This window comes from Colius striatus, chromosome 1 (genome assembly GCF_028858725.1).
Source record: "Colius striatus isolate bColStr4 chromosome 1, bColStr4.1.hap1, whole genome shotgun sequence".
Classification (NCBI taxonomy): Eukaryota; Metazoa; Chordata; class Aves; order Coliiformes; family Coliidae; genus Colius; species Colius striatus.
In genome coordinates, this window is record NC_084759.1 from 93,611,927 (window position 1) to 93,634,090 (window position 22,164).

General features: G+C 37.5%; 1 protein-coding gene across 5 annotated transcripts in view; it reads right to left on the reverse strand.

Annotated features, from left to right (window-relative positions):
• The window catches only part of TTC3 (tetratricopeptide repeat domain 3), a 69,769-nt gene that overhangs the window by 39,888 nt on the left and 7,717 nt on the right, over positions 1-22,164 (reverse strand). For 3 of the 5 annotated variants that reach the window (XM_062001130.1, XM_062001111.1, XM_062001093.1), the window contains exons 6-16: positions 21,424-21,477; positions 19,244-19,367; positions 18,210-18,295; positions 17,420-17,514; positions 14,273-14,335; positions 11,396-11,450; positions 10,544-10,703; positions 10,381-10,429; positions 8,481-8,598; positions 5,354-5,417; positions 394-454 (exon numbers count right to left, since the gene is read on the reverse strand). In XM_062001130.1, coding sequence (XP_061857114.1) covers positions 394-454; positions 5,354-5,417; positions 8,481-8,598; positions 10,381-10,429; positions 10,544-10,703; positions 11,396-11,450; positions 14,273-14,335; positions 17,420-17,514; positions 18,210-18,295; positions 19,244-19,367; positions 21,424-21,477 — 929 coding nt within the window. The remainder of the gene's footprint in view (positions 1-393; positions 455-5,353; positions 5,418-8,480; positions 8,599-10,380; positions 10,430-10,543; positions 10,704-11,395; positions 11,451-14,272; positions 14,336-17,419; positions 17,515-18,209; positions 18,296-19,243; positions 19,368-21,423; positions 21,478-22,164) is intronic. The other 2 variants (XM_062001102.1, XM_062001121.1) reach the window with 2 other exon arrangements.

Genomic DNA, 22,164 nt, shown 5'->3' on the forward strand with positions numbered 1-22,164 from the left:
TTATGTCGGGGTGTAAGTTTGTATGCAACAATTGGAACAAGATTCCTATTATCTTCTGAAGAAAAGGACATACAATTCTGTTATGGTTATGCTATATGGACTGGTTTTTGGGCACCAGTTTTTAAGCAGCAGTTACTCAGATTATGCTTTTATTTACTAAAATGCAACTGAGATGTGGAAAAATATTTAGTTTAAGTAATAACTCAGGTTCTTCATAAAAACTGGAATTCTGTGAACTTTAGTCAGCTATCTTAACATGAACTCCTGAAGAGCATGTAAACAAAACAATTAGCAAAGAACAACAGCAAATAAACAAGAGTTAATGCAACTTTGAAGTACTACATAAAATAACTGCAAACAATAAGAAATGTAAAAACAAATAAAATTTCTTACCTTGCCTTTTCAGAGTCAACAGGTTTGGGTTTTGGCCTTCCTTTGTTTTGATGACTTTGACCTGTAATGAGAAAAGATATTTCATACAAAACAATCATAACCTAAAACAAAGAAAAAAATGCACTCAGAACTCACATTTTGCTTCATAAATAATAGACCTTAAACAATTACAATATCAAAAACTAACACAACTGAGAAGAATCTTAAAATTTTGTAATATTTTCTGACTTTACAACACTGTAACAAGTATTAAAGTGGACTCCAAGTTAAAGAAATCTGCCCATTACACAATACTTCAGTTGATATTCACTATTAGTTGATAACCAGAATTTTTAAAGGGAATAATAGATCACTATGGATGTTTGGCTACAGAAATTTTACAGACAAGTCTGCTACTTCAAAAATATCTTGCTAAAGGACCTAAGTTCAACTAATTTTCATCTTAGAAATGTAAACATATGAGTTGGACCAAGATAAATGTTCTTGATTACAAAATAAAAATGTTTGATGATGTGGAAATACTGGATCACAAAGAGAAGAAAGAATCCCTCATGTGATGCTGATTCGTTTCTAACTCTGAAACTTAAAGACTTAAAACAAAACTTTCCTAACATACTTTCCAACTTCAGAGATATAACACTGTTGTTGACTAGTTACAGAGCTCTACAAGCTGAGTAAACAATTCATTAGCAACAAGGAAGAACAAGATGTATTTTAATACTTCATTGTAATTGGTCAAAACCAGGAAGCCATGACATTAACTACAAAATCATCTCGCAACCATTACCTGTGGAATTAAAATGGAACATTAGACACCTGAATGTGCCTGTGCATACTCATGATGAAGTCAAGAAGTTTTTCATTTTCGACAACTTTAAGTTCAATTTTATAAGGACTTTAACGACTAAACAGCAACAGTGACAAAATCCACTTACGGGAGAGCTGCCTTCTAGTAATCAGATGACTAGACAAGGAAGGCAAAAACTGGCATTTCTGGATTGGTAAGGAACCAATGAGCACCTGACTAATTCAGCTGCAGAACTACTGAGCATTATGTGTTGCAGCTGCTCCTTTTTTTTTTACAGATAGTAAATTGAAAGCTTGTGGAGCAGTAGATTTTTTTGCTAGTTAAACCAAACGGATTTTACAAAGCATATAGGAATGCTGCCTTCTGCCTCAGGTACCTGTTCCAAGAGGCAAAAGTTCCAGCTGTAATCTTTCAGAAGCAGTTTAGGAGGCAACTGTGGCTTCCTAACACTGGACACAATCATACAATGTACAGTCCAGCAACTGGATTCCAGCTATTCAAGCATTGGAACCCAAACACAAAGCACAGATTCCTAAATCATTAAATATTGTCTGATTTATTATTACATTTATGCTAAACAATCATAAAAACAAGTTATTAATTTTATATATAAAGTTTCAGTATTTGTCCATGCTTTAAAATGTTTATTTCATGATACTCGGAAGTATTTTATATCACTAGATACAAAATAAAGATGCTGATTGTGTAAAAATATAAATCTACTCATTTAAGCAATCTCACTCAAGCGAGATGTCTCATTTCTCAAGTTAAATCACATGCATTCACACTTCATGCCGTGTATCAGACGTAATTTTTCATCACAAGCTACTTAATGACATTAAGTTAAATTTTATCTGAAAAAAAAACAAACAAAATCTAACATCATAAACACTGAACATGTTCAGAATTACTTCATGAAAGATTCATTGAAACTGCCACACAGGAGTCTGAATTTATGTCTGTTAAAGTAGTTCATACGCATTAAAAACTCCAAAGCTATACCAATAATCAAAGTTCTCATAATACATAACAATTTAAATAATGGAAAGCAATAATCCTTTTGAAGGTAGAAATTACTTCAAGCATATAATTAGTTAACCATGTAGAGATAGCTATATACTACCTTTTCTTCACTACATAGGTGCTTTTCCCTTAAGGAACCAATTTATCATTCAAAATAAAATCTTCCCAAAGATGAAAGAAGACAAGCCTTCCCTCTCATCATCCAAGAAAGAATTAATCAGCACTATTTTCTTCATTGAATTATTTAATTTTAAAAGTCATTCAACAAAAAATACTTTAGAAAAGCTGCCTGCAAAAACCACTACTTCTAGATTCCACCTAGCTTAAAAAGATACTTTCAGATTTTTCAAAAATACTTCTAAGTAAGCAACTAATACGCAAATTCTGCAGAATTATAGTTAAAATACTTAAGGAGGTTTATTAATTTAAGAGTAAATATTATTCACTTACCCCAGAACCATTTAAAAGTATCAGTAGAAGTACTATTGCTTTTGTTAGACAGTCTCATTAGGAGTGAACAAAGATATTTAACAGAAATGTATACATGCTCAAAAAAATAGTACATGCAGATAAAAAAAAAAATTAAAAAGGCCAGTAACTTTAAGATAATATACAGTGGCATAAAGTTCTTCTGCATTAAATCTCCTGCAAGTCTTAAGCCTTCTTCACTTAAGTGAACAAAGGCTAAGAAAAAGAAAGCTATTTTTCCCCACCCACAGTAAACTTTTATCAGCTAGTCATTCAGAGCGTAACTCCTCCTTTCAAATCAAAGCCAAATCAAATATTTTCTTCTACATCATTACCGACATAAGTATGAGGGGGAGAGAAGGAGGAAGGAAAAACATAAAAAAGATCATGCAATCAACACAAGACTGGCTTCATTTTGGTTTTTAAATTACTATGCTCAGTGTAACATTTCCTAGTCTTATGATCTCTTTAGCCTAGAATTTCAGTTCTCTCTTTTTCTTCCCAAATCCCTCTAAAAATCAGCTGTCCTTCTGACACCCTGCCCCTTCACCAACATCAGCAGCAGAGACAGACTGCAGACATCCTGCCCTTGGCCACTATCTGCAGTGTAGACAGATTGCTGACACCCTGCCCCCCCAACCAACAAAGGCAGTAGGACACTGTCCACCTTACTCACATAAAGCACGGTTCTCTCAAATCCCACTACTGCTGGTGGAGCCAAAAGGCAATACGACTCTTACCCCCATTCAAAAGGCACCTGCACTATTTGGTCTTGCTGGGCATCATTTATAAATCCTGTGTTTGCTATCAGTGATCAGGCAGGTCCTCATCTGGGCACACTGCTGATCGCTTCCACTGTCTTGATAAAACTTTGGTTTATAACATGTTGTTATGATTCATTAGTTCATTACTAGTTCATTACGATTTGGACCAGACCTTCCTGCTCAAGATAAGGTCTGGATTCACTTAATTGTCACTTGCTTCAAACTCATTCAATTTCCTGTGTTTTCCACGCACCTCATTTTGCTCCTTCATCCTATCTGTATATAGCTCCTTAAAACTGTTTCGTCTTCCACAAGTTGACTTCCCCTCTACAAAACCCTTCCTTGGTTTATGCTTTCTGCATTAAGTTCCTTCAGTACTTCATAGTTTCTTCTTTTCTTTTTTTTCTTATCCTACTACACAACATCTTTTAATCAAATTCATCTTGACTTTTCTTTTGCAACCTTTCCCACATTTTCCATCTCCCAATAATTCACTTAGTTCTTCAAGATGTTCTCATATGTCTTAAGTCCACCAAAGCAAGAGTACTTCTCCTACTGCTCATATTTCAAAATATATCTTCACTGTTCTCCTAAAAATAAAATTTGGAAGTGCTCTGTGCTTCAGTACCTATTCAACTAAATTTTTAAGTCCAAAGAATGGTACGTTTGGCCACCAAGAACTTCAGACTATAGCATGGCCAGGCCTAGAAGGACCCACTGCTTTGGAGGCCACAACTTTAGAATACAGCATGAGCATACAGCTAGTAGAGATCCAGTAGGAGTATTCCATACACACATTACAAACAACAAAAAATTCTGAATGCCAGGGAAATCTCTTATGCTTTCTTGATTATAGCAGGTTTAGTAAGTTACTAAAAAAACAAGCAAAATATGGGAAAATATTTCACTTTCACCACAGAAAAGTAACTCCAGCACTGTGGGAGTTCTGGAGCATAAGAGTTCGCTCTGTAAAAGGATTGCTGTAGGTCTGGGGTTTTTTATTAACAAAATTCATACATGAACAATAAATCGCATCAACGTACACCCCAAAGCTTTTAGCTAAAAATCCACTCTGACAAATATATTTTGTGGCCTCTTTCCTCTCTGACTGTAGGATTATTTTCTTCATGATCTACATGGAGCTTTTAGTAATCATAAATTAATCACAACTATCCACACACTTTGCTTAAATTTAGATCCTTTTAGTTCTAAATCCCAGTATAGTTTACATGGTTTTGCTATGCCAGAGTAGAAAACCTGTCCTGACAGCTTGTGGACAGAGGAGGAGGTGAGACCATTTTGGAAAGATGAGTGCAAAGGACCGCATCAAATAAATATTACAGAAAAAATCTGAAGAAATACTAGCAATTGTATAGCAATTAATAGTGTAGCAGTTACAGTATCCTGGTGCTGAAACCCGAAACACATGCATACACACATTGATGGACAGACTCACAGTCCAAAAAGCCCATTCTAAGACATGCATCTTTGTTACTTGAATTCCTCCAGCCAAGGAGCGTTAAAGACCAACAAAAGATGAAATATAAACAAGTGACACATATCAGGAATGCTGATCTGAATACCTGTCTCAGAAGGACAGAAAGCATTTCTAGCTTGGTACTTAGCATTGCACTTTTTAGTTCTAGTTGAAATTCTGAATTCATTCATGTAATTCAGAATTTAGTTTCAGTTTGTAGATTCAAACTAAAAAAACAGGAAAGAAGTAAGACAGAAATACAGAAGAGAAGTATCTAAGAAACAGCACACTAACAGGAAAGCAGTAAAACCTGATAGCTTGCTGTTATGAAACTAATACTAGATACACTTTTACTTGTTAGTAACAACAACAGTGAGGGGAAAAAAACTCGGACTTGATAAACAGCAAAACCAAACTCACTTCGTAGAAGATCTTCTTCATGGAAAGACCAACTTTCGCTTTCTGTTCTTTGGATGTCAGGCATCTAACGAAAAATATGTTAGTTTAGTTTTACATAGATAACAAAAATCAAATAGACATCATTCACTAAATTTAAACAAAGAAAAAACCTAGAATACTAACTTTTAAGCCATCACAATGATATCATAGTGTATTATTTCCCCAATCAAGAGAGAAAGAAAAGTCATTTCATTAACCAAAGTGCATTTGTACACTTAAACTTTTTCTCCTAAATTCATATCAAAGTTATGTTATCTACTAGTCTGACAAGTACTAGCCTTTTTCACAGTAATATTTATCCTAAAGGGAGATAAATTTGCAGAACTACACTACGAAGATTTCCATAGCATAAAAGCAGATAAAAATTTTCGTAAGACAACCAAAAATCTTTAAGCACTTTTTGTGCCTTCTATAGATTGCTTTCTTTTTCAACACATATTAAGTTTTATTTCCCTCCCTTTGGCCTTGTACATTGTTTCAGTTTCCTCACTAAGGAGTCATCTTTTTTTACTGCCCTGCCCTCCTGGTAAACCCTGAAATCTGTACGCTAAATTGTGTTGACCTTGCTAGTGGAATCCCATTTATAATCCTGTTTTCTACATTACATAGCTTATTTATAACAGACTTTATAGGTTAAATTATCAGAAATAATATATTATCTTACAATAACAATGGTAAAGATGGTAAAGAGGTATATAAAGACAGTAAAGAAAGATGTACAAATGTTTCTTTAAATTGTATGAAAGAGAAGATCTGCAAGTAAACTGGAGGTTGATGGTTATTTTTTAAATTCCATGTTGTTACAGCAGGACCGTCATTGTCAGCCATGTATCTAACAAAGCAAACCACTCAGCAAAATTTATGTAGAAGAATGTTTTACAGACCCCTCATGATACTGGACATGAGATAAGCACTAAGATAGCAGCAGCTGAGAAATTCCACTGACATCCAGCAGCAAAATCCACCTAAACCGAGGAAAGCACCAACCAAATCCCCCAATTTTCCACTTTTTGGGGGGCTATGTGTTTGTCTTCTAAGGAATAAAAACATATGTACTAGTTTTGGCTAGGATAAAGTTAATCTTCCTCACAGCAGCTCACATGGTGCTGTGTTTTGAATTTGTGCTGAGAACAACGTTGATAGCATAGGGCTGTTTTCATTATTACCGAGCAGTGCTTTGCACAGCATCAAGAACTTTTCTGCTTCTCACTCTGTCCTGACAGCTAGTGGGCTGGGAGTGCACACGAAGCTGGGTGGGAGTATGGCCAGGACAGCTGGGACCCCAACTGATCAAAGGGATATCCCATACCATTATCACATCATGCACAACAATGAAAGCTGGGGAAAAAGGAGAAAGGAGGGAAGTTGACATCCATCTTCCCAAGTAATCATTATGCATGATAAAGCTCTGCTTTCCTGGAAATAGCTACACATCTGACTGAAAGCAGTGCATAAATTCTATATTTTGATTTGCTTGTGCATACAACTTTTGCTTTGTCTGTTAAACTGTATTTATCTCAGCCCATCAGTTTTCTCACTTTTACATGTAGGATTTTCTTTCCCATTCTGCAGAGAAGGGAGCAAGCAGCTGAGCTGCCTACCAGGACTAAACCATGAAAACGTAGTATGCTATTGCATTTTTAACAGTAAAATAATCTTCTAAAATGCAGAATAAGAAGCTTTTGTTGGTGGATTTCTTCGATCATCCTTCACTAACATGTATCCTTAGTTTAGTTATTTTTTCAGGAACAAAAAGAAACCATGAAGAGACAAAAAAATTTACTCCACAAAGCTTCTGTGATCAACTCCTCGAGTAAACTAATGGCAGTTTGGTTCAGGCTTCAAATTAAGTTAAGGGCTAGGCTGTGACCAGGACATTAATTTCTTCAGTTCCGACCTGTTCTGTGAAAATCCACAGAGAGACAGGATGACTTGATGAGCTTTGACATACACGAGCTTCAAAACCAGAACACTAATCATGCAATTAACACATAAATAGCAGATGGTTCTTCTAAAATTAATTCGGTCAAGGAGCAAAAGAAATGGTGGATACAAGGAGTCTCACGCTCACCTTTTCCATTGCATGTAATTTGACTATGAGGCAACCACTTTATTTCATAAATATGACAGCCTGAGTGAGCTTTATTTCAAGCTCTCTCTTCTAAGTAGGCAGCATGGCAGTGATTTCCCCTTATTACCTGCAGATCTTTGGTAAATGATTGATGTTGCAATAAAAACACTTTTGCTGCTAGCTTTGGCAGTGGTTCTTTAAGCAGTCTACATTTCCCCTGTGACAGCTTCACTTTCAATTTTAAGCCTTCCTCACCAAGGAAATTAATACAAACCATCTAGTAGAATATTTGTACTTGTAAACAGTCTTTAAATTGAAAGAATCCATATAAAGAATTACACAGGGCTACTAAAATAACACAAGTTCATCTTGCATTTTAGCACTATACTAGTTTTAAACACACAAGCCAAACAGATATTTGAGAACCACAAAATCTTAGCTTTAAATATAATCCAGTTAAGCATCCTATTTAACCAGTGTTTTTCCAATGCAAAAGAAATCTGTTTATAGACCGTTGTTTTTATGCTCTGCAACCACGCATATACCTTACCATTACGGTATCATGTCAAAACTATGCTCCAGTACAAGGCCCTGTACAGGAATTAACTTTGGCTAAAGCATCTCCCACTGATCTCCATTACAGCAGTAGACATTACCTGAATCCTCTCCTAAAGGCAAAGGGAAGCCCGCATCTGAATGCGCATTGACAGACTGTGCATTGTCTGATTAAAGGATACATGACTTCATCTCAGTTTCAAATAAGCACAAAGAGACCCTATCTCCTCCTCAACAACATACAGTCTACACTTTCTCATTCCAGCAACCACCTCCTTTCAAATACAAAATTCTAAACATAAGTTTAGTAGTTAAATATTACAGGAAAAGTGCACTTGGCTGAGAAAGCATACAATTATTAAAACACAGTGCCTGCAAAATTTCAGCCACACCATTAAATAACAAATTCCAGGATGATGAAAATCAACATAGTTTTGTAATTCCAGTTGTTGCATAACATACCTGGGTATCATGTTTCTGATGATGATCTTTAGGATCAGATTCTGTTCTTCTTTTATCTTTTATTTCTTTTTGTTCTTGAGAGATTGTTAAAAGAGATCGTGAAGGACTGCAGTCTCTGCTATGTGAGAAGAGAGAACCCTAGTTCTTTTAAATGTTCATGTCTTTTCTCCATATTTAAGACACATACCATACATAGAATCATAAAAAGGAAGAGATCTTTAACATCACTGACTCCAGCCTTTGTTTCAGCCCTACCAACCAACCACTAGACCATTTCCCTAAAGTGCAACATCCACCTGTCTCTCAAACACTTCCAGGGACATTGACTCCACTACCTCCCTAGGCAGCCCGTTCCAATGCCTGACAACCCTTTCAGTAAAGAAATTCCTCCTGATATCCAGCCTGACCTTCCCCTGGCCCAACTTGAGGCCATTTCCTCTTGTTCTATTGCTTGTTACTAGGGAGAACAGAGTGACCCCTGCCTCGCTGCAACTTCCTTTCAGGTAGTTGTAGAGAGCAATAACGTCTCCCCTGAGCCTTCTTTTCTCCAAGTTAAAAAGTCCCAGATCCCTCAGCCTTTCCTTATGAGAGACATGCTCCAAATCCTTTACTAGCTTGGCAGCTCACCTCTGTATCTTCTCCAGCACTTCAAATTACTTCTTGTAGAGAGGAGCCCAAAACTGGAAACAGTATTCACCATGCAGCCTCATCAAAGCCAAGTACTAGACAATGATCACCTCCCTACTCCTGCTGACAACACTGTTCCTGATCCAGGCCAGGATGCTCTTGGCCACCTGGGCACACTGCTGGCTCCTGTTCATCTGCTGTCAATCAACACTCCCAGGTCCCCTCACTGCCTGGCAGGTTTCCAGCCACTCCTCCCCAAGCCTGTAGCACTGCTAGGGGTTGTTGCTGGGGGTTGTGGCTGAAGTGCAGGACCCAGCACTCAGCCTTATTGAAATACAAGTCTACCACTCATAGAAGGGTAATGGCATATTTAAAGCATTTGGTAAAAGAGACATTTTTTATACCTTTAAATTGCACAGTTCAAGGCTATGCAAAAATACAACATCAAAAAAGCAGTGTTTTCCATAAAAGGGACAGGAACTGAATTGGTGTACTTTTAAAAAAATATATAAATAATAACAGTAATTAATTTTTAAAAAGCAAACAAAAAAACCAAGGCTGCTGCTTCTTGTGCAATATAAATGGAAACAAGTTCCCCCCTAACTTTTGGGTTTATGAATAGCTGTTTGGTAGTTTATTTACTGTACAGGTAAACCAATACAAAGCAAAAAGATCTTTCTGAAAAACGTTTAATACAAAAGTGCAGCATACATTGTAACTTAGCTGCATCTGTGAATACGGAATCTCTCTTATGCTCTCTGGGCAAGCCAAAAGGAGAGAACAGATATGGCAAAACTAAGTTCCTACAAACTAGGATACACGTTCATTTTTAGCATTGCCAAAATATAATTGCTTCCATTCAGTTCCTCAAATCAGCTTCATCTCCTAGAGAACTTCATATAGAAAAGTTCGTACAAAAAAGCAGGTGTGATTGCACTGATGTTTGCAGTCTCCCAGCTTTCTCAACAGCAAAGCACTTCAAGCTGGCACAACAAAAACCACAAAAACTTAATGTTTCTTATTATTTCCAACACAGGTAAAACTTAAATGCTGAAGAAAGCTGCTTTGAAGTGGAACACACCTCAAGATAGCTAATTTAGTTTGTGAAAGCCCTCTTTGCTCCTAGGCTGCACTCTGATTGCAGTTCTGATAAGTTTATTCCTTCCATTTTAATTTACTGATTAATAACAGAATTTAAAACAGTATCTATGCTATGTATTACTTAAATCTTACACTAAGTATTTCCAATTTTAAAAACTTGAGAGCTGCTTACCTTTTCTCAAGAAGCATCTTCTTTGGCTTCTTTTTATGTTCTTTAATACCTACAGATAATTATATAGGAAGAAAAAGCAAAGGAGTTAGCTAATTTCAAAGCTAATTCCCAATGAGGGAATTTTGCTCTGTTCAAGGTGCATCTGGAAATGAGAAAAGGTTACCATTGATTTCTTCTAATGTCTTCTTTAACATGTCATTTTGTTGAATAAGATCCTTAAGTCCATCAGCATTTTTGCATAGCTCCTGAGCTCTCTTATTAGCTTCCAAAGCCAGTTCATGTTGCCCCATTAATGACAGTGCCTTACAGAAGTGGTAGTGACCCTACATGGAGATAAGTTTAATTGTTAAGGATTCGTTCATACAAATAAGAAAACAACTTATATAGAAAAGAGCTGCAGTAAATAAAAAGTAAAATTTTACATATTCAAAAGCTATCTACTCCACCTCTTTCAGGTCAAACAATAAACAATCAGTTTTCAACCACTCAGCACACTGAAACAGAAAGCTAATTTATCAGAAGTTGCATCTAGCCACTGGCTTTGGAAAAGCACAGATTTCTTTTACCCCCGACACTAACTACTACTTTGCAATTTTGTAACTATCCCCTATTTACTCCTCTCTAGGCCAAGAATATTGGGAAATGTATGTTGGTCATTAATCAAGACTTTTTTATTCTAAGGACTACATATATTCTTTTTCAAGCTTTGTGATAACATAGTTACGCACAACAATGCAGTAAATGTTTTCTTCTGTCTTTACACATGCAGAACACCATGTAACAACACTGTGAAAATAACATTTTCAATACAAAAATACAAGCAAACCCTACACTTGGCTGACTGAAGTAGGATTCTTAGTCCACAGGTACTGTGCTCATTCTACTGTCACTAGTGCTAAACTCAGATGAGAACATGTCACATCTACCTGGGTCAAACATGTAATTAAGACTCTGAGTTCTTCTGTTTGTTTGCAGTACCAACAAAAGGCAATTTTGAAATGTTTAAGACACTAACCTTTGGCCAATCAGGCTTTAGAATAGTGGCTCTTTTTCCATCAGCAAGGGCTCTCCTTGGAGAAGAGAGGGGAAAAAGAAAAAGAAGAGATATTTATTACTTCTGTTTCAGAAAAGTCTACAGGCCAGAGACACAAGGAACTATCAAAATACAAAGTGAATAAAAGAACAGTTCATTCACCTGTGTAAGGGCACAAGCAGGTAACACTTCTTAGCTGAAACTTACCTGGGTTAAAATGTAACAGTCTCAACTATTTAAGACATCAGATATTGACTCCATACGTAATAGGTTTTCCACCATCTCTGCATATGTAACCTTAACTGGGTTCTTAAAAAAATGTTCCTTTAAAAAGCAATGCCTTATTAAAAATGCCTGTATACCAAACCTAAATATTTAGACAGAGAGTAGTTACATAATAACAGTTTGAGATTTGAGGGTGCAAGTATTAAATGCTGAGTACTTAGTAATCTCAAAACTCCCAACAACCAAAGTCTGAAGAACACTCTCAACTGACTTTTTGTACACAAGGTGTCGTGGACCAACCAGAATTATAATTTTGGTCAGGTCAGAAGAGAAGCAGATTATCTCTACAACTACCAGAGAGAACACACAGGAGCAGTGACAAACTCTGCTGCTGATACCAAGGCTGCCCAAAAAGGGTAGTTAGAGTTTATATACTTTTGGGATATACCACTTATTCTTCACCGAACCACGTATCAGATAAGCAGGACGTAGTAAATTACAAGAAAGAGTGGTTACATACAGATTACTTCAGGTGAGGAAGCTTGCAAATAAACTCACTCCAACAGGTGAGTCATTCTGACTCAATGTCTGCAGTGAGACCTAACGTGAGAGGCCTAAAAAAAAGGACTGTGAGACATTATTTATTTTAACTCCACAAAGGGAAAGATTATGGGGAAAAAAAAACCAAAACAATAAACTTGCTTCACATGTAAGCGTTCATAAATTGCCTAGTCACTACCACTGCTTTTTGTAACCATAAGAGCAAGAAAGCCTGAATGGAGAGATCTGAAGGAGGGGAACGAGATGCTCCATGGTAACGAAAGTTACTAATGAAAGTAAAGAAAAGCCTGAAAGAGACAATTTGAAGGCAAAGAGTATGTTTCACACAACAAAATCTTCAGGGATTTCAGGAGAAAATAATTCAGTGAAATGAAAGCAAGTTAGAATACTAAGGCCACATCCACCACCCCCCCTCCCCAAAATTAGAGAAACCCCAGGCAGAAACAGCAAAAGTTAGAGCTGTGGCAATACCCTTAAAAAAAATAGTAGGAAAAACCCCACAAGTTAAAAATTCTTCAGTAAAAGACAGATAGTAGACTGCAGAACCTCAAGAAGAGATTATAAAAGCAGTTGTCTCGTTCTCTGGTGTGCACTGTTCCACTTTGTTTTCACCTACCCAGTCCTTCCTCCAGTGCCACCTTTTGACAGCCTGGTGCAGTGCTAGGGCAGTTGCCCACAACCACCATCAAAACATCAGGACAGGAGACCAAGCTGCAGTCAAAGGTCCTATCCAGTACCAGAGGCTCTGAGAATGGGAGGAACACACATGCCTTTGGCAAAGCCATGAACGCTCCAGCACATATTTGGAGAGCACCATATAACTGCATAGTCCTGCATTGACAACCCTCAGGTAGCTTTTGCAAAACCTTAGGACTGACGTGCTCGGTCTTGTGCTCAGGCTTTACTGCAGCTTGACCTGCCTGCAGTTCTCTTTTACTTGGTGTAACTGTGGCAACAATTTCTCTCATTGACCAGTTGTCTATGGCTAATTTGTTCTACTTTTGTTCATCTTTGTGTGGTACAATCATAGATTTACATGGAATAACTGCTTGTTACTACTACTGTTCACATAGACTGAAGTATTTATGACTCTAAATTGATGATGTCCTAAAAATAAGTAGGAGCTTGAGAGGACAACAGAGGCCTTGGGAACTGGAGACACAGGATACAACAAAGGAGTGCAGGCAGATGACAAGAGATGGGGCACAGACTTGGCACAGGAGATTCTGTGGCTATAAACAATTCATCTTCAGTTAATGACATGCCAAATCTGGACAAATGCAACCTCAGAGACTAACAAACAAAAAGTAGTATTTATAAGAACTAGCACGTACATTAAACACAGATGTAACATGGTGCTACAGAACAAAGATAGAACAAAATTGTAATAGCAAACACAAAAATGACCCCAGGCAGATCCAAGAGTGAGGAAGAGGAACCATCAGCATGAACATCACATTCTTTATGGAGAATGACTCCGCACACTGACGGCTCTCTAAATCCTGGGCAATGGACTTAAGTACCCATCCAGAGGAGCAGTGGAGGGGTGAACGTAACACCAGGAAAATGAACAGAAACTAAGAAGCATGTGGATAGTAAATTTAATTACATTGGGTTTATTTCTTTTTGTTTCAACAATTAGATCTGGACTAATAACAATTAGATCCCTTAAGATTTCAGTTACACTACCAATTAATTCTTGGGTTGGCTTCACATATGTCCACCTTGCTCATAAACAAGATTTTTAGCTTAACAACTGGCTTAAGTAAAATAATCCCCATACCCACACTGATCTCTTCAAGAAGTTTAATAAAAAAAAATTAAAATCACAGTACTCTTTGAGACCAAGATTTTTTTTCCTGCTGTATATCTCACACACAAATGTTAAATAGTATTACATACTGGCGGCAGACACAGCTAATATTACTCATTTTTCTTAATATCACTTTTCTGAGGTAGTAACATCATAATTACTATATACTTATTTTGTAAAAATACCGTTTTGCTAAGTATATTGCCAATTTTTAACTGCAGATCACCACAACATTTCACTATAAACAAGGGGTTACTTACTTGTATTGATTTGTGAAAATTAAACAAAGAGCTCGGTTTCCATACAGAAGATGATTTGCGGGACTTAGGGAAAAAATTATGAAGAGTTAGTAACATACATTCACTCTGAAAATCTTAATGAGAAAAAAGTAAATTTTCACGATAATTATTTGCAAGCCCTCTACATTCAACAATTATATACAAGCTTCCTTGAAGAGTCATTGATCTACAAAAGTTAAGTGATTGAGAATACTAGTTTTAATCACTTTTAAATTTGGAAGATTTAGGCCCACTAATGCAATTTCCAATCTGTTCAAATCACTCAGCCTACTTTAAAAAAAAAAAAAGGTAAGAGAGATTAAAACTCTTTCCTCAATTTACTAGTCTCTGAGAAACAGATCAAAGCACACTTCAAATGGTCCAAAGAAAGGTATGGTGAGGGAAAATAAAAGGGAAAAAGAAGATGCATGGAAACAGTAGCTCAACTGCCTTTGAGATACCAAGATAGCCAAGGGATAACACAGCTAGTTAGGGAGAGTGTGATGATGAAGCAGATGAAAGTCATGTCACACTGTGAAAATGAGAAAGGGAATACAGTCCACAGAGCAGATGAAGAGGACTCCCTAGCTTCTATCCCTCACCTTCCAGCAGTGTTTTTAAGGAGAAAATTTCTAACAAATAGGTGTAACAGCAACTCAGCCCTACAGCCCCTGGAAATCATGACAATTCCTTCGCTCTTTCCAAGCCGTGGGATTTTCTTTGCTTTTTAACTGAATTCTGCCCCTCATCAGATACCCTTAAGCAAAGTCATCTTAGCACGTTCAATCATCTCAGTTCCTTAGATGAAATCAGCCTATCCAACTTTTGAAGGAAGCTGAAATCAGCTTGAAATTTGGATTGAAATGCATCCTACATGAAATGTTATCATGTGTCCTGACACAAAATCTGAAGCAAGATAGCACCAAAATGTTAATCCTTTCAACTGCACAATTATAAAGCTACAGTCTTCAAAATTAAAATAGTCTGCATAGTCAATTTTTAGTGAAAGGTGGGACTTCATGAATTTCACTATATTTCAGACAGCAGAACTTGTAAAAGCAGCATTTGCACAACTACAACACAAGCAGTAATAATTCCAAATCACAACTCAGTAACTAGTTGACGTTCCATGGGAACTCTGTTTTCCTGCCCAAGGAAGTTTTCAAAGCCTTCCAGCAAATTAACTTTTAGGAAGAAATGTAATGGTTCAGCAAGGAGCAACTTTTGCTTGGTAACAGGGAGAGAGGGTTGCAGTGCAGACCTGGTAAAGAGTTCTCGGACTCTCCCCTGGCTCTTGGGTTCAGACCCACTCCAGCCTGGCTGGGCCAATCTGGTGCCTCTGCAATTACTATTTAAGGATGGGAATTTGAAGTGCTTGGGAGGGTGTGTAGGAGTGTTACAAGACGGAGGTAACCCTGTGGGCCCCGCAGTCAGAGAAGGAGAAGCATCAGACTGGAGACCCCTCTGCAACCCACGGAGAGAACACAGCTGTACTCCTGCAATCCATGGAGGGCAATGGCAGGACTGAGAGCAACCAGTAGCTCAGGGTGATTGTGCCCAGACAAGCAGGAGACTATGTGAGGAGGCGGCCATGGTGCAGGCCATGCTGGAAAGCCTGCGTGCCGCAGAGCAGACCCACACGAGAAGCAGAGAGGAGCTGCAGCCTTTGGGATGAACGCACAATGGAGTGGCCAGTGCAGGGCTGTGGGGTGTGTGAGGTACCCTGTGGAGGAGCAGGGAGGACCGGGGAGGAGCCCAACTGCCCTAAGGAGAGACAAATGGCAGGAGCTATCAGGCACAGACTGACTGTAACCCCCATTCCCTGCCCCCCTGAGCCATTCAGTGGGGGAGGAGAAAAAGACTCCGGGACCAGGGCTCTGAGCTTGTAATGGGAAAGGTCACGTTCGTTAATCAAATAATGAAAGAATAGTTGTGTAAGGAACCGTTTAAAGTCATTGTAAAAGTCTTGTAAAACTTTAACCATAAAGTTTCTACAATGTGAACAGGTGCAGTTGGCTGAGATGCTTACAGGAGGTACAATAGGTTGCACATGAGCTGATAAGAGTCAAAAGAAGAGTTCATGAGCAGGCCACTAGAGGAAGACTGCTGACTTCATCCCAGCGACCACTCTACGACCACCAGGAGGCAGAAGACGACTCCCAGTAACAAGATGGGCACATGTGCAGAGTAGACCAGGGAGCGGTGCACCCGACCGATAAGGACTGTATAAAAGGACTGTGATACGAGGGGGGGGGTTGCAAGCCGTTGGTGGAGCAGTCTCCTGGCCACCCCGCACTGTTTTGCCTATTTGCCGCTTGCTTAATAAATTTGATCTATGAGTCACTTAAATTGGCTTGTGAACTTTGTCACAGCAATCTATAACAAGCTCAGGAAGAGGGGAGGGGTAGGGAGAACATGGTCTGAAAGGGCTGGTTGTGCTCTTCATCATTGTACCACTCTGCTGTTTTCTGTTTGCTATGTTTTGGAGTTTTATGATTATGTTTTAGTTAGTGTTGGATTAAATTATTTTCTGTTGTCTTCCCCAAGCTGAGTAGCCTGGTCTGTTTAGTCCGGGACCATAAGTGGCAATTAAGCCTCCCTCTCAAGTCTGTGGCAATTCTCAAGTCTAATCGTGGTCTTTTGTCCCTGGATGGGCCTAAACCAGGACAAGAAATTAGATGACTTACAAACAGAAATTAAGCCTGTTGCCTATAGAGTTGCCAAGAATAAATACTATAAAATAACTATTTGTTCTGCATCACAGATGAGAGATAAATATTTGCAACACTTGGTCATACTGCTCTGCTAGAAGAGTACTTAAGGAAGGATGGCACTAGAAGTGGCTGTTCACACCAAATCACTTATTTCCTTTTTGGTTTACTATACTTACTGTTAGTCATTTTAGATTGGCTTTAAACGCTAATAGGACTTTTGGGTCAGTAAAAGTGCAAACAGCCACTAGTAACAAGAAATAAAATAGAATTAAAAAAAAAAAAAAGTGTTACGTAGCACTTTTTTCAAGTAAGTTACGATTCAGCTTCTGAGTGGTTCACGCAAAACCACACAAAATCAGGATAAATCTGATTAAGTGCTGTCCAACACAATCTAGTTAATCAGTTTAGTTCTTACCCAAACTCTATGGCTTTAGTATACCACAGAATAGCAAGATCAAATTTTCCTTGGGAAAACTCCTCATTTCCTTTCTGTTTCATAGATTCACTGTACTGTGAAACAAAGAAAAAAAACAATTCAGCAACCATTGTAATTAAACCAGTTTGCATAAGAGGTAAACATTTGACAAGAGGCAGCTAAGTTTTTATGCTTGTAAAAACAGAATATTATTACAAATGCACTATTAGTTGTCATTTAATACTTGTAATTCATTGCAATGAATAAGCTTAAAAACATATAAATGAAAGTGTTATGCAGACAAGAATACAACAAACAATAATTAAAACGCAGGACTAATTGAGAAATTCTCCTGGGTTCCATAATACAGTTGTTACCAAAAGCCAGCAAGTGTGAAATAAAGCACACCAAGTAGAGCACAGCTCAACCAATTCCCTACTCATTGCCTTTCAGCATAGCCCCTGAACTACGGAATTGCAGCAAGGAAGACAATGGAATTAACCAGACTCCTGTAGACAAAACCCCAAACAGCTACACTAAAGGAACAAGACAAAGAATTGGATAGCATACTAATCCTGGGTTAAGAGGATCAAGTTGAATATTCCTCTATGAATGTTAACTGCATTTTCTTGAGCTTTTTGGAAGGTGAGGAACACTCTCCAATGAACACTGGCAACATAAACAAAAACTTTTTTTTTTTTGTCATTTTTATAACCTTTGATCATTAACTCCTCCCAAAAATAACAACACAAAAAGAAAAGCACAAACATATTCTGGTATCTTCTCTCACCTTCCTACAGTTTGCACAGGTTACAGCTTTAAATTCTTCAACTAAGTTACAATCTTCCAAAGCAACTTTAGTAATATAACGTTTGCCTGCAGACAAAATTCAGAAAAATACAGTGGGTGAAGAAATTGACAAGATTTAGAGTTTGTCTTCTGTTGGTTAGAATCATATTCTGTTTTCTGTCTGGAAGCAAAATTTGACATACCAATTAAATAACAGAATTAAGCAAGAAATGTTCAAAAGAAAAGGAATTATTACTAGGTAAACCCAAAATAACTCACTACAGATCACAAAATGTTTAAGTATTTGCTTAATTTCAAGCATTCAAGTGAAACTCAACTGGACTTTAAAGATTTTGCATTTTAAAGATTAGTAAAGATTTTTATTTTAAAGAATCTGTACTTCAATATTTAGCTACAAAAAAAAAAAAATTCTTCTCCTTACATAAAGTTCCATTTCTACTAGCCTGTTACTTACTGCAACTGGAGTCAGAATGAATACGTGCAAAAAGCAAGACCAGAATGCAAGTCATTTAACACAAGTCAAATACAGCAGGCATGGAAGCTATTTGTTATTTTAGTAGTTGTTCTGCTGCTAATGTTAATATCTCATGGTCACTCTACATCAGCCAGTTTTGGAAATATGACTAACATCTCAATATTCTAACAAAATCCTCTGCCAAACATTGAGCAGAAAGATTCAAATAATATTTCAGGCAAGTTTCAACTTAACTCTAAGTTAAAGCAATACAGGGCATGCATACATTCCACAATGCACACCAAAGCAAAAAAATGTTCTTAATTCCTGTTCAGAAAGAGCAAGTGCACTGCTAGTATGACCCACATACAGAGATTCAAGGAAGAATGACTGGTTCAAATAAGAAAAAAAAACCAAAACCCACACAACCAACACTATTTTGCCAGTAACTCTTCCAGTCACTCCCAGAGTAATGAAATACATGCAAATATTAACTATGTAATAATTACAATACAAGCTACTTTCCTCATCATTGTTTCTTCAAAAGTGTTCATACTTACATTCAGTAAAGAATATTTCAAGGCACATCCAAGTAAACTCTTCAAGCTTCTCCAGCCTCTGCATGATACTGACGTCACCTGTGCATCTGACCCAGTCAAGTACCTCTCTAACATCAAAGACATCCTATTTCAATTGAAGAAAAGAAAAATAAAATAAAAGTAGTTCTATACAAAGCAAAGTAGTTCTATACAAAAGCAAATACCATACAAACCAACAGCTTTAAACTATGCTACTACTGTAGTATTTGTTCCTCATCCGTTAACCTTTGAAATGGGTAACAGCTCACTAATATAAATATCTGATTAACTCAAGCATAGCATAACAGGGCATATTGACAAAAGGAAAACAGTCCTTCTTTCAACAGGAGACAGCAGAGCCATTCAAATTAGAGAACTTGATTTAGAAACTTCTTTTTGATGACTGCACACAAAATCGCTTCAATGTGAAGTGACAACCCTGATTTTAAAAAAAGCAACATTCTCCAGGCTGTTGGACATGCAGGCAGGGCTAAGACTTAATTCTGTAAACCATGACTTCCCTCCTATTCAAACTAAATTTAATTGTTTGAGCTACAAAGCTAATTTGAAGGAAAGGGGTTGAGCAGAGAATGTCTACTGTTTGGGATACTCCCACGTTATCTGAGCCTTCAGATTTTGAAAAATAATGTAAAAATATTGGTCAAGACAAATATTACCACAAGTACGGGAATTGGGCAATCCAGCAGTAACATACAGCTGTACCTATTCTTTCTCCTATTGCTACTAGCAGCCATGACATTGTCCAGTAATTTAGATGGTTTTATTTTCCCTTTTGCAGTTAACTTACAGCAGGCGCAGAAACTTAGGGAGTAGGAAAAAAAAAAAGTGACAAACACAGGGAAGCTAAGAATGCTCACAGGCCAAAGTTCACAAGCTGAAAAACGTGAAGACTGTAGTCCTAGTGTACACTGAATTTGGCAATGAAGATGGAGTGGCAGGTTTCCAAACCACTGTCTTACTCTGCCATTCACAGTTCTTCAGGTTGAATCAGTATCACTATTAGAGAATACGACAAAAGTTTTCCAATCAGACCCTAAAGAGGAGAACTTGTGCATCATTTCAGTGATCAAGTTTAGCCCTGCAGCCCATTCACACAGCATTGCTATCGCTAGTAACAGCCACAGGCTTTGTACAGAGTTTGCAAGGCTGGGACCACGACTTACTCAGGCTTACTCTAAGCTTGTCTTGACCTGCTTAGAACTCTGTTTTATCTTGCTTCTAACTGCAACACCAATTTTTCTTCTGACCGGATGGTTAGGACTAATTTGGTTTGAAAATGAACCTAAGCAGATCCTAGGATGAGGAAGAAGAAAACATCACTAGCAGTCCTCGTAGCAAAGAACTCCAGCTAGCAACACCCCACACATACAGACACCAAACAGAAGCCATCCTCTTTAGGATTCCAAGGAGCAGTGCAAAGATAAGCACAACACCTGGAAAACGGTCCGATCCTGGGAAGTGTACGTATTACAGTTTCAGTTGTACTATCATTATCACTAGAGTGTTAGTTCTTCTGTTCAGGAGTATTTGTGTCTTTCCTCTTCTACAATAATTCATTCTGGAAGACTCCAACTATATTTACAATAACTTCTTGCCTTTACATATAAAGTGTGTCTGCCTTTTGCCTATACCTAAACTTTCAGCGTAACACACCAAAACAGAATGAGAGGACAAAGCAAATCACACCACATAGATAGGACTGTGTGGTGGGAATCCAGAAATCTTCAAGAGCAAAGTCAGAGAGAGCACTGAGACATCTCAAAGGAATAAGCCTTCAACAAGAACTGCCAAATCTGCAAGCAACCAACAAGGAAAGCCACCAAACCAGATATTAGAGGTCTAACCTGGCCTCCAGCTGCACAGCCTAAACCCACTCAATTACACTGTAGTAGCAACCTCCAAGAGAAACCATTTATATTCAGCAAGTGAACAACTGCCAAAGTTCTCACACAGAGATTTCATTTTGTGGCTCAGAGTTGTATAGGACTGGATTAGCCAGTTCTTGTAACACATATTTCAAAAACTACAGGATCAATGTACTAATGCAAAAGCATTTTAAAGTTTCAGATACTTGTACAAATACTTTGTTCGTATTCACACATTAAAAAGTATTTCTATTAAAAACATATTGAGAAACTTACATTTCTTTGTCTGCTGCCAATTCTCAGTATGCCACTGATAAAATGTGGGACATTCTGGAAAAGGGATAGAAAATAATTAAAACCAAGTTATTAAGATCTGATAACTTCAGTTTTTACTGGATCAGGTTCCACCTAATAACATTTTATCTTCTGCTTGAATGTAGTATCATTTGGAGAGTTCCTCTGATCCATTTCAAAGTTAAGGGAAATATTCTTGTACTCACTAGCAAATCCCCTACCATTATTGTTGATAAATAAATAAATGTTGACATAGAGAATCCATGGATGCTGTAACATTTGGTTTAGCAAACTCAGTCACTTTAAGCTCTACTGCAGTTATCTACATACCAAAAAAAACAGATGATAAACCAAATGAAAACCATTCAAAAAACCCAAAGTTTCCTCTCCCAAGATATTGTGCTCCTCCAAATAAATTTTACTACCGGATATACAATCTTTAGCAGGGAGGAGATATAGGCTGAAGAAGTAAAAAGAGGGAAGCAGAGGTAGACAGGGAGATGGGAATATCCATAGACTCCCTCGTATACAGATTAAAATCAGAAAGACAGAAGAGGAAACAGCACAAAGAACCCATTACATGAAACAAAATTAAAACCTGCAGGGATGTCATGAAGTACAAGGAGGTGAATACAGAGTATGTCAACAGTCTGAAGGAGGAAGCAGTAAAACAGTAAGGAAGACTGGAAAACTGTAGCTTGGAGGTGAGCACAGAATTTCAAC